The sequence below is a fragment of the Punica granatum genome, chromosome 3 (assembly GCF_007655135.1).
Source record: "Punica granatum isolate Tunisia-2019 chromosome 3, ASM765513v2, whole genome shotgun sequence".
NCBI classification, from domain to species: Eukaryota; Viridiplantae; Streptophyta; class Magnoliopsida; order Myrtales; family Lythraceae; genus Punica; species Punica granatum.
This window is the reverse complement of record NC_045129.1, coordinates 26,411,352-26,428,348: the sequence shown is the minus strand read 5'-3', so window position 1 is coordinate 26,428,348 and position 16,997 is coordinate 26,411,352. Positions and strand designations below refer to the sequence as shown.

General features: G+C 48.6%; 1 protein-coding gene across 1 annotated transcript; it reads right to left on the bottom strand.

The window, feature by feature from the left end:
- Window positions 1-13,860: 13,860 nt before the first annotated feature.
- On the bottom strand, window positions 13,861-14,928 carry LOC116200485. Its single transcript, XM_031531335.1, has one exon. It carries the CDS (start codon window positions 14,926-14,928, stop codon window positions 13,861-13,863), a length of 1,068 nt encoding a protein of 355 aa, XP_031387195.1.
- Window positions 14,929-16,997: the final 2,069 nt, after the last annotated feature.

Here is a 16,997-nt window from a genome sequence, read left to right as displayed (position 1 = left end):
TTCTGGTTTATGACCAAGCGTTCTGACGTGCTCGGTGACCACTGAATGCTCTGTTCTGTTGAGAGCGGATCTCGATTTGTCTTCTGAATGAGTGCTTGAGTCCATCTTGCAACTAAATGGGAGATGTGAATTATGCGTCTGATAAGCTCGATTATTTCTTTGATTCGGGGCATCTCCTCTGCGTGTCTATCCTCGTTAGCCCTAGTAGCTCTAGACATCCTGGACCTTGTTTTGTCGTGCGTGTAAAGCCTGTGGCCGAAATTGCTGTTGCTGTTCTGTTTGGAATCCGGTGGACCAAAATGGGTTGCTGACAGCTTGCCCCTCTTTGGTTGCATGCTCGAGTAGAGGATGTGGCCAAAGATCATAAGAAGCACCTCTTTTGGTTCCGGCGACCATCGTGGTACCCCTTTAATGTTCCCCCTTGTCCTTGGATTTGCCTGGTTGTGGTGTATGAGAATGATGCCTGCTTTGACGAGAGTGCCTGCATAATGAAAAGTGCGAGAGTGAGAATACAATTGTCTAGCTGAGAATGTGTTGCATAAATTGAAGGTGCGTTGCATAATTGGAAGTGCTTGACATGGTGGAGGAACAGTTGCATAATTGAAAGTGCGTTGCATAATTGAAAGTGCTTTGCATAATACAAAGGTGCATTGCATAATGGAAAGGCGCATTGTATAATTGAAAGTGCATTGCATAATTGAAAGGTGCGTTGTATAGTTGAAAGTGCATTGCATAATTGAAAGCGCATTGCATAATTGATAATGTATTACATAATTGAAAGTGCTTTGCATAATTGGAAGGTGCATTGCATGCTCGAAGATGCATTGCATTGCAGCGCATAATTGAAAAACAGTTTGCATATTTGAAAAAGTGGTTTACATGATCCAGAGCAATTGCCTTATGGAAGATGTTTTGCATAATCGAAATGCAGCGTATAATCGAAAAGCGGTTGCATAATTGAAAAGCAGTTGCATGATTGAAAAGCAGTTGCATAATTGAAAAACAGTTGCATAATTGAAAAGTTGTTACATAATTGAAAAGCGGTTGCATAATCGAAAAGCATTTGCATAATCGAAAGTGCGATTGCATAATTGAAAAGCAGTTGCATAATTGAAAGACATTTGCATAATTGAAAAGCAATTGATAGAAGCAGGGCATAATTTAAAAGCAAGTGCATAAAGTAAACTGCAAGGATTGAGAGATCGCGCGAAGCGAGAGAAGAATGGCTGCAATTTGCTTTGCATCGGGCTAGCGGGTTGTGAATAATGCTGAGCTGGGTATTTGCTGTTTGTCGTGCGGTTGTGCTGCATTGTAAAAAGGGTCGAAGTCTCCCTGAGGACCCGTTGCCACTGACCAAGATGGTCGTCTATTGAATGAGGCAGACATAAATCCATCCTGAGAAGACGCGCCTTGGAGTCCAAGGTCACGCACCTGCGAGCAGGAAAATGGCATCTAACAATTGTTGTCAGTCATGCATAACTTGTTGGAATTGCAATGCGTTAAAGGTAATCTATGCAATGATGTTTCAGGGATTTTGACTGCAGTGACCACTTTAAGGGATGGCCGTGTCCCTGACTATGACTCTGAAAGAAAGGCTTTTTGCATAACGAGCATGGCTCATAGATTTTGCATAAGGGTACAGGAAGGTTTTTGGAATCCTCCAAATCAAGGATACAACTATTCGACTCCATTTCGAGGGATGCCTCATGCCTAGAGAGTCGAAGAGAGAGTTTGCTTGCATCGATGACTGCCGAACCACTACTTGTTGTAGCCTCATGTAGGGTGTTGCTGTTCTTTCGTGGTCAAGCTGATAATTGCCTCATGCAGGGTGTTCTTGTTCTTTCGCGGTCAAGCCGATGACGACCTAGCGGGGTATTATTTTTTGGCTTTTCTCTCATTGAACTCTCCTTTTGCTATGACTGCCCGTTTGACGGATTGGGTCGCACCTCTTGGTTCCTCTAATTTTTGCCTAGACCGCCCTTTGCGGGTTTTCAATCTAGCAAGGATTTTGATTTGCTCTCCTTTTGCCATGGCCCCCCTTTGCGGGATTTTAAGCCATGCCTCTCATTCTCTAACTTTTGCCTAGGACGCCTTGAGGAGGTTTTCGACCTAGCGGGAAAACATTTTTTTTGTCTTTGAATGTTGCTTAATCAGAATGCGTGCCGAAGTAGTGGGAACGCGATGCTCGGGGAGTAGAAATTGCAAGCTATCAGGGATAGTACTTCCTGAGGGTATCGGCATTGACCAGGAGTGCATTCTCGGTCCCGTCCATATCAGTTAGAATGATGGCACCTCCAGAAAAGACTTCCCTAATGACGAAAAGTTTGTCGTATTTGTATGCGAATTTGCCCCTAGAGTCGGGGGCAACATGTAAGACTTTGCGCAGAACAAGGTCTTCGGGTTTGAACTCACGATGGTGGACCTTCGCGTTAAATGCCCGAGCCATCCTCTACTAGTAGCATTGGCCGTGGCAGGGTGCTGCTAGCCGCTTCTCATAGATGAGATTAAGCTGTTCGTATCGCTACTTTATCCGTTCTTCTTCTTCAAGCTTGGACTCGGCAAGAACCCTCAAGGAGGGAATCTCCACTTCAATTGGAAGAACTACTTATGTACCGTAGACCAAAGAGTATGGGGTTGCCCTAGTAGACGTGAGAATCGAAGTTCGATATGCCAAGAGTGTAAGCAGGAGCATCTCGTGCCAATCTTTGTAATTCACCGTCATTTTTTCAATGATCCTCTTAATGTTTTTGTTTGCTGCCTCTACCGCGCCGTTCATTTGGGGGCGATATGGTGAGGAATTGCGGTGCTGTATCTTGAACTGTGCACAGAGCTTGTCGATGACTTTATTATTCAAATTCTTGGCATTGTCGGTGATGATGGTCGCGAGGACCCCGTACCGTGCAATGATATCTCGCTTGAGGAAGCGTGCCACAGCCTTTGCAGTAACTGATGCGAGCGTAATGGCTTTGATCCACTTTGTGAAGTAATTGAACGCCACTAGGATGAATAGATGCCCATTGGATGCTTTGGGATTAATGGGACCAATGACATCCATGCCCCACATTGAAAAGGGCCACGGAGCTACCATCGGGTGTAGCTCGTTGGGCGGTGCTTTAATCTGGTCTGCGTAGACTTGGCATAAGTGGCAATGCCGGACGTGCTTGACGCAGTTAGTTTCCATGGTGGACCAAGAGTAGCCCAATCGCATGATCTTCTTGGCAAGCATAAGTCCGTTCATGTGAGGTTCGCAGCTTCCCTCGTTTACTTCTTGCATGAGGTGTTGTGCCTCTTGTCCGTCGACACATCAGAGCAGCGTGGCATCGAAGGAGCGCTTGTAGAGCGTTTCGCCGCTCAGGAAGTAGTGCGTTGCAAGCAACCAGAGTGTTTTCCGATCGCAGCGATTGGTGAACTCTGGATATTGACCAGTTTGCAGAAAATGCTTAATGTCTTCGTACCAAGGCTTTGTGTCGATGGCCTTGATTGCATTGCAATAGGCAGGGCCCTTGGTGATCTCGATCTCGAGAGGCTCGATGAGATTTTCTTTTGTGATGCTCACCATGGATGCGAGCGTCACGAGCGCGTCTACAAACTGATTCTTTATGCGAGGCGTGTAAGTGAACGTGATCCTTTCGAAGTTCTCCGCTAACTTCTCAAGATACTCGTGATAGGGTACTAGCTTCTTGTCCTTCGTTTTCCATTGCCCCAGCGTATGGAAAATCGTGAGCATTGAGTCGCCAAACACCTTTAACTCATTGACTTTGAAGTCGATTGCTGCTTGCAGGCCGAGCATGCATGCTTCGTACTCAGCCACATTATTGGTGCAAGGAAAATCAATCTTTTCTGCGATGAGATAGTGACGCCCGTCAGGAGATATCAACACCACGCTGTTATCCGACCCGGTGGAATTGACTGCTCCGTCGAAATACATCTTCCATGCTAGGCTATCCTCCTCACCATCGACTTGGAGGATTCCTTCGTATGGAAAGTTAGGATTGATAGGCGTGTTGCCTCCAATCGGGAATTCTGCCAAGTGGTATGCAATTGCTTGCTCTTTGACTGACGTGCGCGCTACAAATTCGTTGTCGTATTCTGCTAACTGACAGCGCCATTTTACAATGCTCCTCATGGAGGATGGGCTATCAAGCAGGTACTTCAGGGGATCTGCCTTGGATAACAAGCGATTGGTATGGTAAAGAGTGTATTGCCGGAGCCTTTGCATGACCCACACTAGCGCGCAACACAACTTCTCGATGTCGGGGTAATTGGACTCCCCTTCGGTGAACTTTTTGCTTAAATAATAAATTGCTTGCTCTACGTGCATGGATTTGTCCTTCTGCCCGAACATGCACCCCAAGGATTGGCGGCGCACTGTCAGGTAAAGGATGAGAGGACGACCCAGTATAGGCAGAACCAATATCGACGGCTGAATCAAGTATTCCTTGATGGTATCGAAGACTTTTTGACATCTGTCGTCCCACTCGATTGCTGCATTCTTGCGGAGCAAGCGAAAAAGCGGTTGACGATTGTTTGTCAGGTTTGCAATGAATCGCGCAATGTAATTCAGCTGTCCGAGGAAGCTTCGCACTTCGCGCACGGTCTTCGGTGGAGGCATCTCCAATATTGCTTTTACCTTGTCTGGATCCACTTCAATGCCGTGCTCGCTGACTATGAACCCTAGTAACTTTCCTGACTTGGCGCCAAAAGTGCACTTTGCTGGATTGAGCCGGAGCTTGTACTCCTTAAGACGGTCGAGGATTTGTTCCAGGTTGATGAGGTGATCCTCTCCTTCCCTTAACTTAGCGATCATGTCATCTACGTAGATCTCGATCTCCTTGTGCATCATGTCATGGAAAAGCGTGACCATTGCCCTCTGATAGGTTGCCCCGGCATTTTTGAGACCAAAAGGCATGACCTTGTCGCAAAAGGTGCCCCACATTGTGACGAACGTGGTCTTGATCTTGTCTTCCTTGGCCATCCAGATTTGATTGTATCTAGAGAAGCCATCCATGAAGGAGAACTGCGTGTGGCGTGCAATATTATCGACCAAGACGTCGATGTGAGGTAGAGGGAAGTTGTCTTTAGGACTCGCTTTGTTGTGGTCGCGGTAATCAACGCATACTCTGACTCTCTCGTCTTTCTTCTCCATAGGCACGATGTTCGCCACCCATTCGGAGTAGTTGCAAACTTCCAAGAAACCCGCGTTGATCTGCTTGACGACTTCCTCTTTGATTCGAAGGAGAAGCTCGGCTCGCTATCGCCGTAAGTACTGCCGTTTGGGCGGAAACTTGTCTGTGCCGAGTGGAAGTAAGTGCTGGACTATCGAAGGGTCTAAACATGGCATGTCGGCGTAAGACCAAGCGAAAACTTCCTGATATTCCTTCAAGAAATCGATCATCCGGGCTCGTTGGTTAGGGTCGAGACCCGTCCCGATCTTCAGGATGTGCAGTTCCTCTTTTGTGCCTATGTTGATTTCTTCTGTCGGCTCGACCGAAGTGAGTTGGTAATCCTTGAGGCGTTGCAAACTCTCTTCAATCTCGGGCACTCGACCGTCCTTGTCAAGCCCTTCCCCGAAGTATATGGGTTGGGGCTTTTCGAGAAGTCCCTCGGATGGGTTCGAATCGACATGTCAATGATTCGGATTTGAGTGGAGCTTGGAAATGAAAATGATTTGGTTTAGAATATGGAAGTGCTTGAAGAGATAAGGGAAGAAGAAATAGGACGCTAGAATTCAAAAAGATATGAAGGGATTTGATTAGCAGAGTTAGTATGTGCTATAATAAAAGGATCCCTCTTCCGCCGTGTGGCCTATAACTTTGCCGAACACGCGGGAAACATCAAAATATATAGATAGCCTTACACATCGGCAATTACTGCCAAGTGGTGCGAGACTGAGGTTCAGTTGTCAAGCTGCTCATTCTCCCGTGCTGAGCGGATATGGACTCCTAGAGGAGTCTCCTCAAAGACGGCGTATACGGCTGGCTCAGCAACAGACGCGCCGTTTGAATCCAAGTAAGGGTCTTCAAGGGTGTGCGCACCCGAATTTTATCTCGCCGGAGCACGCATGCGCGCAACTATGCAACGCGGCTTGGGAGTGTCCACCTTCCTGGGGACGCGCGACGGACGCACTTGAGAAGGAGCCGCCACTTATTGTTTATGACCCGTAGGTCGACGGCCGTTGAGTCGCCCGGGTCTAGGGGTACGGGGTACACCTAAATACTAAGGCAATGGTCATACGGAACCGAAAATTCTGAATTCGGGGGTTCTATTACGTGCGGGCCTATATCCCGCACGCCCTTTCGGTACTCTAATTTGCTAGGCTTGCCGTTTCGTTTATTTACCGCGTGATTTAGGGATGCACTTAACTCTCCCGTTTTGACACCGTAAAGTCGATGAATTGATCAAATTGGACCAAGAATCCGAAAGATGAGTAAACTTGTGCGTCGAGGAATCGGTTCACTATCTTCGCGTTACAGTTCGTCGGACCGTGGTGGTCGATTTCCTGCGCAAACCGAGACCACGAGTATTCGAGTTTACTCCTCTCTTGGTAACAATAGACCAACTTAACCAGTTCGACACTCGGACCTCTCGCTCGCCGATCGGGGATCCTTACAAATGAATGAATAGATGTACAAATAAGATCCTCACAATGTACACTCGAATAATTACAAAATACAACTGAATAAAGTAAATGGATCCCGATCGGTTTGCATTGGGCCAATATTCCGCTCTGGCTCACCGTGTGTTTTGAATGACCGATAAATAAATTAAGGCAACGCGGGCTCAAAGAGCCGGGGGTCGGGTTCGATCGAACCGACGGTTTGCAAGAGAACCGATCAGTTCCCACTGTAACCGTTGGACCAATCGAGCTCCCGGGTGATATCTAAACACGTTTCACACATCCAATCCAAATTGCCTTCCACATAGGCCATATTTGGAATATGATGGTGACTCGAGGCTAGATCCCATTCTGCACTCGGGTTGCACGCGCTCAGTGAGTTAGGAGGCGTTGGACCTCGTGTTCGGTGATTTGGGGGGTTGGACCCCGAACAACATGTAACCTATGGAAAAACAGAAGAAAATTGATAAAACTGATGAAAAACAAACGATAACCGACAAATATAGCTAAATACCAACAATTTGTATATTAAGTCGAATGTACGTGATTTAATCAGTCATTAACCGGGGTTGATTAGCAAACAATGTATCTAACCTAGGCAAACAAAGAGGTGGGTTGGGATATGGTTCTAGGCCAATTACATGTGTGAATTTGTTTTAGATCTTTATTCAGTGATGTGTCACTATGATTTCACCGAATTAGTCAAACTTGTATTTTTGACTCTAGATTGAAACCTAGCATTCTACCTATCCATTATCTAATGTTTGATTAAGTCAAATACATGATCGTGTTTTACAACGATAATGAGAACGTCCACCATCGAATCTACGATAGGGGGGTAGAAACACCGAAAGTGGACGGAATGGGCCATACGAATGAAACTCGCTCCCGAATGGGCCGCCCCTTTCCGTCCATAGATCGATGTGTTTCCGACCCCCTAATGCTTAGGATATCGGTGAATCACGGAATGACGATTATGCCCTTGAGTAGTAAAACATGTGATGTTCATATACAAATTAAAGATCGTGTGACACGAAGAGGTCTAAAGAGGACTCGCGCGTCTTGACTCGAGCCGCCTCAAATTGGGCCCGGACTTGAGTCATAGTACGCGAGTGCTTGCTAGACACGATTCTATTCATGTTACACGTCTCGATGTTTTGAAATTATGAGTTTTTAAGGAAAAGGGCATTTACGCCGTTCCATGAACCATCGGTGCGTTTACGAATTAATAGTCAATTTATCCGATTATTTGGTCCGAGTGATTTAATTAATAGAATGACACGTCCCGTTTCTCCCGTTTGTGAAATTATTCGGTGGTGATGATCTTATATTATAAGTATTATGGATTTAACGAATAATGGTCCGTAATTAATTTATCTATCAAGTGACTACCGAGTGACTAACGATAATAATAAAGAAAAAACATACGAACATAACTACACTCAATTCCAAGGAATGATTCTTGCATGCATAATGCGTCAAATATGATAGCGACACGAGTTCCAATCAAATCGATGTCGTCATGATCGTAAATGCGCAAACGGACACACAAGCACGCACAAGCAAAGCATTTATAGGAATAAACAAAACGACATTGACTCATGTGATAACGAAACGGAGAAACACAGGAACCAACCCATTTCGAGGTGAAAGAGGATTTCTCGGACTCGTGTAGTCCAAAGAAGCTCTCGGCCACATTCCATCAAGAATGGCCGAGAGCTTCCGTGGCTCACACGGGTCGAGATGACCTCTTCGAGCCCGATTTGGGTCCTTTCCCGTCATACTAATGTGTTACACATGATTAACGCTATTGGAGACACGGGAATCAACTAGTTTCGGGGGAGGAGAGACCGTCCTAGCCTCGGGTTAGCCAAGGGAGCTCACGGGTCCCTCCCTTGGGACTAGGCCGTGGGTTCCCGTGGCTCAACCGTGGCCAAGGGGGTCTCTCCTATCTCGATCCAAGCCGTTTCCCATCATGATACATGTGTTTATACGTCATACGGATACAATATGGAGAGTAAACGTGCATGAAATTGCATGGAGATGCATGGACTCGCATAAAGGCCCTAGCTTACGTACAACATATGTATTAACACCTTATCGCCCCACAACAAGCGAAGATCGGAGACCTAGACCCTTTTAAGTCGTAGAGAAATGTTACCTAGCCTCGATGTATGAGGGAAAAAGTCGGGGAAATGGCAAGAGGGTTTGGGTGACCCGGCTGGACGTGATGGGCAGCGGACACCCGAGAGCAGCGGCAGTGGCAGCTTGGAGAAAATGAGGTCGGCACGACGACTTCGACCACGGCACGATGCAAGATCGGGCTCCTTGGACTCCTAAGGGACGGACCTAGACGTTCGTGGACAGTCCCGAACGTGCCAAGGCCTGGACAAACCCGAAACGGTGAGAGAAAGCTCGGTAAAAAATAACGGAACCCGATAAGGGGAAAGGAGTGAAACGAAGGTTGTGCACGGTTGTATAGCTCTTGGACCGTGACCACCTCTTCACAGGGAGGAGTGAGGGTCGTGAGGGACCCTTCGAACGTGATGGCACGACTCGCCGAAGTCGTGGGAAGAAATGGCACGTCGTAGAAGTCCGGATGCGCCCGGTGACGGTCACGGGACCCGATAGTTTTAGTGGCTGGAACTTAGTGTTGGGGGCTTCCAATGGAAAATCTGAGCTCGGGAATGCACTTAGAGGGTGGGAAATATGTAGGATATGAAGTTTGGTTATGTTTGGCTTAAGTCGGGTCGGGCGGTGTTCGGAATACCGGGTGGTTTTCCGTCGGTTTTGGCCGGTTTCAGCCTTGGGGAAGGGTTGGACGAAATGAGGAAGGGGGCTGGGGTTTGAGAGGATTTTAGAGAGAAGTTGGCTTGAGAGAGTGAAAATGAAGAAGTGATTAAACTTAATGGTGCAAGAGTTTATAAATGGAGGCTTAATGCGACAATTAAGACAAGCCAATCGTGATTAGAGCATGCTTAAGGGCTGCCGAATTGACTTAAGGGGGCTGCCGAGATTTCCAATGGGATTAGGGAGGGGAAAGTGTCACTTAGAGTGTAGGGGAAGCAAGAGGAAGGGTGATGGGAGGTGATGGGAAGTGATGGATGGGAAATATGTGTAAGAAGATATTTGAATTGTGTGGTGGAGGGAAGAATGGAGGGGTTGAGCCGCCAGCCAAGGGGGATTTAACTGTGGCTTGGGGCGATTGGGCCGTGGCTTGGATTTGAGCCGTGGCTGTGGGTTTGAGCCGTGGCTTGGAGGCTTGGCTTGGCTAAGCTGTGGGTCCCATTCAATTAGGAGAAAAGCCGAGAGAAGCTCGAGGCTCGATTGGTTACGCGTGTGCCTTCCGAGGTCCGATTAATTAATGAATTTGGAATGCTTGCATGAAGGGAATTTAAATGAGCCCAATATCGCCATACTTCATGTGAACGAATCTTCGGGTGACTTGGCACCTAGAGAGCCGGTTTTGCCCCATGTGGATGATTAGGACGAGGTTGTTTGTCCCCATTGTTCAATCGCTCCTGCATGCATTGTATCGTCCGCATCGGTGTGCTTTTCGTCTCATGCGGCACTGTTGGCACGGCATCTCTGACCGAAGACCGTTAGCCGGAGGTGACCTAGGGATCAGTGACTGGGGTTCCCTCAGTGTTTCCCGAATGCTCCGAGGCGTTCGGAGACCGCTACGGTCTCAGTTTGCCAAGAACGTGCTCCGAAGACTTGCCGAGAGGCGTTCATGACCGTTAAAACGTCACTCGGGAGGTCGGCATGCTCCGCTTAGTCCGAGCCAATATGATTTCCTGGACCCCAAGGTTTGCTGGGAGTGGGTGGTGCAAAGCTCGGACGTCAACTTTCCACCGAATAAGCCCTGAGTATTAGACTCTATCAAAAAGGGCCCCCTTCCAAGGTCGCCACCTACTCGGGAGACCAAGCCGAATTCCAAAAGGCAATCTGAAACATGTTCCATGGCTTTGGTGGTCCTGGGGCATGTATAGGCTTGTTTCCGACCGTCATTTGCTCGTTCGTGGATCGGGCGCCCCGGGAGCCTTGTTAGGAAGATGTCTATGAATGTTCGGGAATGCCTCGGCTCAAGCGGGATGCTTCTGAAATTCGCCCGGATGTGCCGTTGGTCATTTTGGCACAAAGAGGGATTTTTAGAGTCCCATATTGGATACCTTCTAATGCTTCGGTGATGAATAGTGTCACAGTGCCAGCTTCTGTTGCTTCGGGGCTCGTTGTTCATCTGCCCTTTAGATTGCCCTTCTAAGCCCTTTTTGGAGGACCCTGCTTCCCTTCTGTAGTCCACGCTCCCACGTCCGCGCGTTCACCTCTAATTATCGGGTCATGAATAGTAATTCGAGCTTCGGCCTGGAGTCCTCGTGTCGATAGCCGGTGGACCAAAATGGGGTGCTGACAGCTTGCCCCTCTTTGGTTGCATGCTCGATTAGAGGATGTAGCCAAAGATTATAAGAAGCATCCCCTTTTGGGTCCGGCGACTGCTTCGATACCGTTCCCCCATGGCTGCTCGTATCTTACTTGGATGCATCGAGACATTGTGCCCGAAACAAAAATTCACAGGTTGGGGGAGCCCAAAATAGGAATTTAAACCGGGATGGATCCGAAATAGGAATTTTAAACCGGGATCGACCCAAACAAGAATTTTAAACCGGGATGGACCCGAACATGAATTTTAAACCGGGATGGACCCGAACCAGGAATTTTAAACCGGGATGGACCGGAACAAGAATTTTAAACTGGGATGGACTCGAACAGGAATTTTAAACCGGGATGGACCCGAACAAGAATTTAAATCGGGATGGACCCGAACAAGAACTTTAAATCGGGATGGACCTGAAAAGGAATTTAAACCGGGATGGACCCGAATAGGAATTTTAAACCGGAATGGACCCGAACAGGAATTTTAAACCAGGATGGACCCAAATAGGAATTTTAAACCGGGATGGACCTGAACAGGAATTTAAAAGCCGGGATGGACCCGAACAGGAATTATAAACCGGGATGGACCCGAACAGGAATTTTAACCGGGATGGACCCGAACAGGAATTTTAAACTGGGATGGACTCGAACAGGAATTTAAACTGGGATGGACCCGAACAGGAATTTTAAATCGGGATGGACCCGAACAGGAATTTTAAACCGGGATGGACCTGAACAGAAATTTTAAAACCGGGGTGGACCCGAAACAGGAATTTTGCACCGGGGTGGACCCGAACAGGAATTTTAAAACCGGGGTGGACCCGAAATAGGAATTTTGAACCGAGGTGGACCCGAACGGGAATTTTAAAACCGGGGTGGACCCGAAACAGGAATTTTGAACCGGGCTGGACCCAAATAGGAATTTAGGAATCGCGCAAAGCGCCGTGTGATATGGTTCGCTTGGCCTTGGGCCTGGACCGCATTACGCGCGGCGACTGATGATGATCTCCCATCGCTTGCCCTTCTTTGGACGTCGGTGGTTTGGTAGTATGGTGCATACCTCGACGGTTTCCGGCTATCGAGAGCACGACCTGTCGTGTGAGGCATATATGAGTCCGTCAGCGGGGAGCATCCTTTGGGATTCCCGATCGCGCCTGTACGTAGAAAAAAAAAAGAAAGCCTGCAAAGGATGTCAGCTGCGCGAGATCGCTGAGACTACGATGTGTAAGAGGGATCTATGTAAAGATGTATCGGGGATGTGATATTGGTGACCATTGGAGGGCAGCCGTGTCCCTGAAGCAGAAAGGCCATTGGAGGGACGGGCATAACCTGTGAAATGTATGTACAGGTAAAGGGAGGAATCTTTTGGAATCCTCCAAATCAAGGATACAACGATTCGATCCCATTTCAACGTGAGTCCTGGGCTCGGAGAATCGGAGAGAGTTTGCGTGCGTCGCAGGCCGCCGAACCACTACTCGTTGTAGCTTCACGAGGAGTGTCGATCTTCTTTCGTGGCCGAGCCGACAATTGCCCCCCTTAACTTTTGCCTAGGCCGCAAGATGCGTGATGGCCTAGCGGGGTATTATTTTTTTATTATCTTTCTCTCGTGAATGCTCACCTTTTGCTACGATTACCCGTGTTTGGGTTCGATCGCACCTCTCGGTTCCTCTAACTTTTGCCTAGGTCGCCCTCCGAGGGTTTTCGACCTAGCGAGGAAGTGATTCATGCTCTCCTTTTGCCACGACTCTCCTTTGCGGGATTTTAAGTCGTGCCCCTCGTTCCTTAGCTTTTGCCTAGGTCGCCTCGAGGAGGTTTTCGACTTAGCAGGAAAATCATTCATTTTCTCTCAAGAAGGTTTTGAGACGGGGAAAATGGCGGGAGTCGGTGTACGTATAAATGAATGGAAATGTTTTACAAACGAAACGGGTGCGAGGCCCGACAAACGAAAGGCAAACACGAGTGGTCAGGAGTAATACTTCTTGATGGCGTCAGCGTTGACCGGAAGCGCTTTTTCGGCACCGTCCATGTCGCTCAAAATGATTGCTCCCCCAGAGAAAGTCTCTTTAACGACGAAGGGACTGTCGTATTTGTACGAGAACTTCCCTCAAGAATCAGGCGACACGTGTAAGACCTTACTCAAGACGAGGTCGCCGGGACTGAACTCTCGGTGATGGACCTTTGTGTTGAATGCTCGAGCTATCCTCTGTTGGTAGCACTGTCCGTGGCATAGTGCTTTCAGTCTCTTCTCGTCAATGAGGTTTAATTGCTCGTAGCGTTGTCTTGCCCATTCTGCTTCCTCAAGTTCGGCCTCGGCAAGGATCCTCATGGAAGGAATTTCCACTTCGATCGGGAGGACCGCTTCCATGCCATAGACCAAGGAGTATGGAGTTGCCCTAGTTGAAGTACGTATGGATGTTCGGTATGCCAGGAATGCATAGGGGAGCATCTCGTGCCAATCCTTAGTTCACCGTCATTTTTTCGATGATCTTCTTGATGTTCTTGTTCGCCGCTTCCACCGCACCGTTCATTTGGGGACGATATGGGGTGGAATTGCGGTGTTGGATTTTGAATTGGGCACAGAGCTCGTCGATAACCTTGTTGTTCAGGTTTTTGGCATTATCCGTGATGATTGTCGCAGGAACCCCGTAACGGGCAATGACGTCGCGCTTGAGGAAATGGGCCACGGCTTTCGCTGTGACCGATGCGAGTGTTATAGCTTCGATCCATTTGGTAAAGTAATCGATCGCCACCAAGATGAAGAGGTGTCCATTGGATGCCTTAGGATTGATCGGGCCGATTACGTCCATTCCTCACATTGAAAAAGGCCATGGGGCTGTCATAGGACATAGTTCATTAGGGGGCGCTTTGATCTGATTGACATAGACTTGGCACCGGTGACAGTGTCTGACGTGCTTTACGCAATCGATTTCCATAGTGGACCAGTAGTAGCCCAAGCGCATGAGCTTCTTGGCGAGCATGAGCCCATTCATATGGGGCCCGCAATTCCCTCCGTGGACCTCTTCCATGAGGCGCCGCGATTCATGTACGTCGATGCACCTGAGCAACGTGGCGTTAAAGGATCGTCGATAGAATGTCTCGCCGCTTAGGAAGTAGTGCACCGCGAGTCGTTTGAGCGTTTTTCGGTCGCGGCGATCGGCAAAAGGAGGAAATTGACCCGTTTGCAGGAAATTCTTGATGTCCTCATACCATGGTTTAGCATCGGTTGCTTCGATCGCGTCGCAGTAGGCCGAGCCTTTGGTGACTTCGATCTCGAGGGGTTTGATGATGTTCCCCTTTGTGATACTTGCCATGGATGCGAGTGTTGCGAGCGCGTCCGCGAACTGGTTCTTTGCGCATGGAGTATAGGTGAATGAGATCCTCTCGAAGCTTTTCGCTAATTCCTCGAGGTACTCATGGTACCGGACTAACTTTGCGTCATTTGTCTTCCATTGCCCCAGTGTCTGGAAGATTGTGAGCATGGAGTCGCCGAATACTTCTAACTGCTTCACCTTGAAGTCGATTGCCTTTTGTAAGCCGAGAATGCATGCCTCGTACTCGGCCACGTTATTGGTACACAAGAAATCCACTTTTGCAGCGACCGGATAATGACGTCCGTTCGGGGATATCAGCACCGCCCCAACTCCGGACCCCACGGAATTGACCGCCCCGTCGAAGTACATCTTCCATATTGGCTCATCCTTCTCTTCATCTACTTGGAGGATTCCTTCGTCTAGGAAGTCCGCGTTTATCGGCGTGCCGTCGTTGATCGGAAATTCTGCTAGGTGGTTGGCGATTGCTTGCCCTTTGACAGACGTACGGGACACGTACTCTATGTCGTATTCCATCAGTTGACAGCGCCATTTTGCGATGTTCCTCATGCAGGACAAGCTATCGAGTAAATATCGCAGGGGGTCCGCTTTTGACAACAAGCGAATTGTGTGATAGAGCGTGTATTGTCGGAGCCTTTGCATGACCCATATTAACGTACAGCACATTTTCTCAATCTCCGGATAATTGGATCCCCCTTCGGTGAACTTCTTGCTTAAGTAATATATCGCCCTCTCCGCGTGTGTTGACTCGTTTTCTTGCCCTAGCATGCACCCTAAGGATTGCCAGCGTACTGTCAGGTATAAAATGAGGGGATGATTCGGCATAGGTGGGACTAGTACCGGCGGTTGAATTAAGTAAGCATTGATGGTGTCGAAGGCATTCTGACATTCGTGGTCCCATTCAATCGCTGCATTTTTGCGGAGCAAGCGAAAGAGCGGCTGACACTTATCTGTCAGGTTTACGATGAAGCGCGCGATGTAGTTCAACTGTCCCAAGAAGCCGCGTACCTCTTGAACCGTTGACGGCAGGGGAAACTCTTTGATTGCCTTGACTTTGTCCGGATCCACCTCGATACCGCGCTCGCTGACCACGAATCCTAGCAGCTTTCCTGATCGGGCACCGAATGTGCATTTTGCCGGATTGAGCCGGAGCTTGTATTCTTTTAAGCGGTCGAAAAGGCGCTTCAGGTTGACGAGGTGGTCTTCTCCTTCTTTGGACTTGGCGATCATGTCGTCGACATAGACTTCGACTTCCTTGTGCATCATGTCGTGGAACAATGTAACCATAGTCCTCTGATAAGTTTCCCCTGCGTTTTTTAGGCCGAAAGGCATAACACGGTAGCAAAAAGTTCCCCACATCATGGTGAACGTCGTCTTGACTTTGTCCTCTTCGGCCATCCGAATTTGATTGTATCCAGAGAAGCCGTCCATGAAAGAGAACTGTGCGTGGCGTGCCATATTGTCGACTAGGACGTCAATGTGTAGCAGGGGGAAATTGTCCTTAGGGCTGGCCTTGTTGAGGTCTCGGTAGTCGATGCAGACTCGGACTCTTCCGTCCTTTTTTTCCACCGGCACAATGTTTGCCACCCACTCGGAATAGTTGCAGACTTCGAGGAACCCCGTGTTGATCTGTTTGACGACCTCTTCTTTGATGCGGAGAAGGCTAGCCCGCTATCGTCGTAACTGCTGCCGCTTGGGCGGGAACTTCTTAGTGTCAAGTGGAAGGAAGTGCTTGACTATTGAAGGGTCTAAGCCGGGCATATCAGCATAGGACCAAGCGAAGATCTCTTGGTATTCCCTTAGGAAGTCGATCATCCGGGCTCGTTGCGCAGGGTCGAGGGCAGTCCTAATTTTCAAAGTGCGGGGTTCTTCTTCGGTACCCACGTTGATCTCCTATGTTGGCTCGACCGAGGTGATTTGATGGTCCTCGAGGCGACGCAAACTCTCTTCTATTTCGAGCACTTGACCATCCTCGGGAAGCCCTTCCCCAAAGTATACGGGTTGGGGCTCACCGAGATGCTCTTCGAATGGGTTCGAATCAAAATGTCGGAGATTTGGATTCGAGTGGAGCCTGAAACTTGTTCCATGGCTTTGGTGGTCCTGGGGCATGTATAGGCCTGTTTTCGACCGTTGTTTGCTCGTTCGTGGATCGGACGCCCCGGGAGCCTTGTTAGGAAGGCGTCTATGAATGTTCGGGAATGCCTCGGCTCAAGCGGGATGCCTCTGAAATGCGCCCGGATGTGTCGTTGGTCATTTTGGCACCAAGAGGGATTTTAGAGTCCCATATTGGATACTTTCTGACGCTTCGGTGATCCGGTGATGAATGGTGTCACAGTGCCAGCTTCTGTTGCTTCGGGGCTCGTTGTTCATCCGCCCTATTGATTGCCCTTCTGAGCCCTTTTTGGAGGACCCTGCTTCCCTTCTATAGTCCACGCTCCCACAACTGCGTGTTCACCTCCGATTGTCGGGTCATGAATAGTAATCCGAACTTCGGCCGGGAGTCCTCGTGTCGGGAGCCGGTGGACCAAAATGGGGTGCTGACAAAGGGTGCCCCCGATGATGCATGGTGGTCCGGGGAAAAAGTGGGACAGAGGGGAAATTGGGATGCCCCTGCTGAT

What these genes read in the sequence shown, in the direction of transcription:
- LOC116200485 (XM_031531335.1), bottom strand. Translation starts at nt 14,928, where the DNA reads ATGAGGAACATCGCAAAATGGCGCTGTCAACTGATGGAATACGACATA.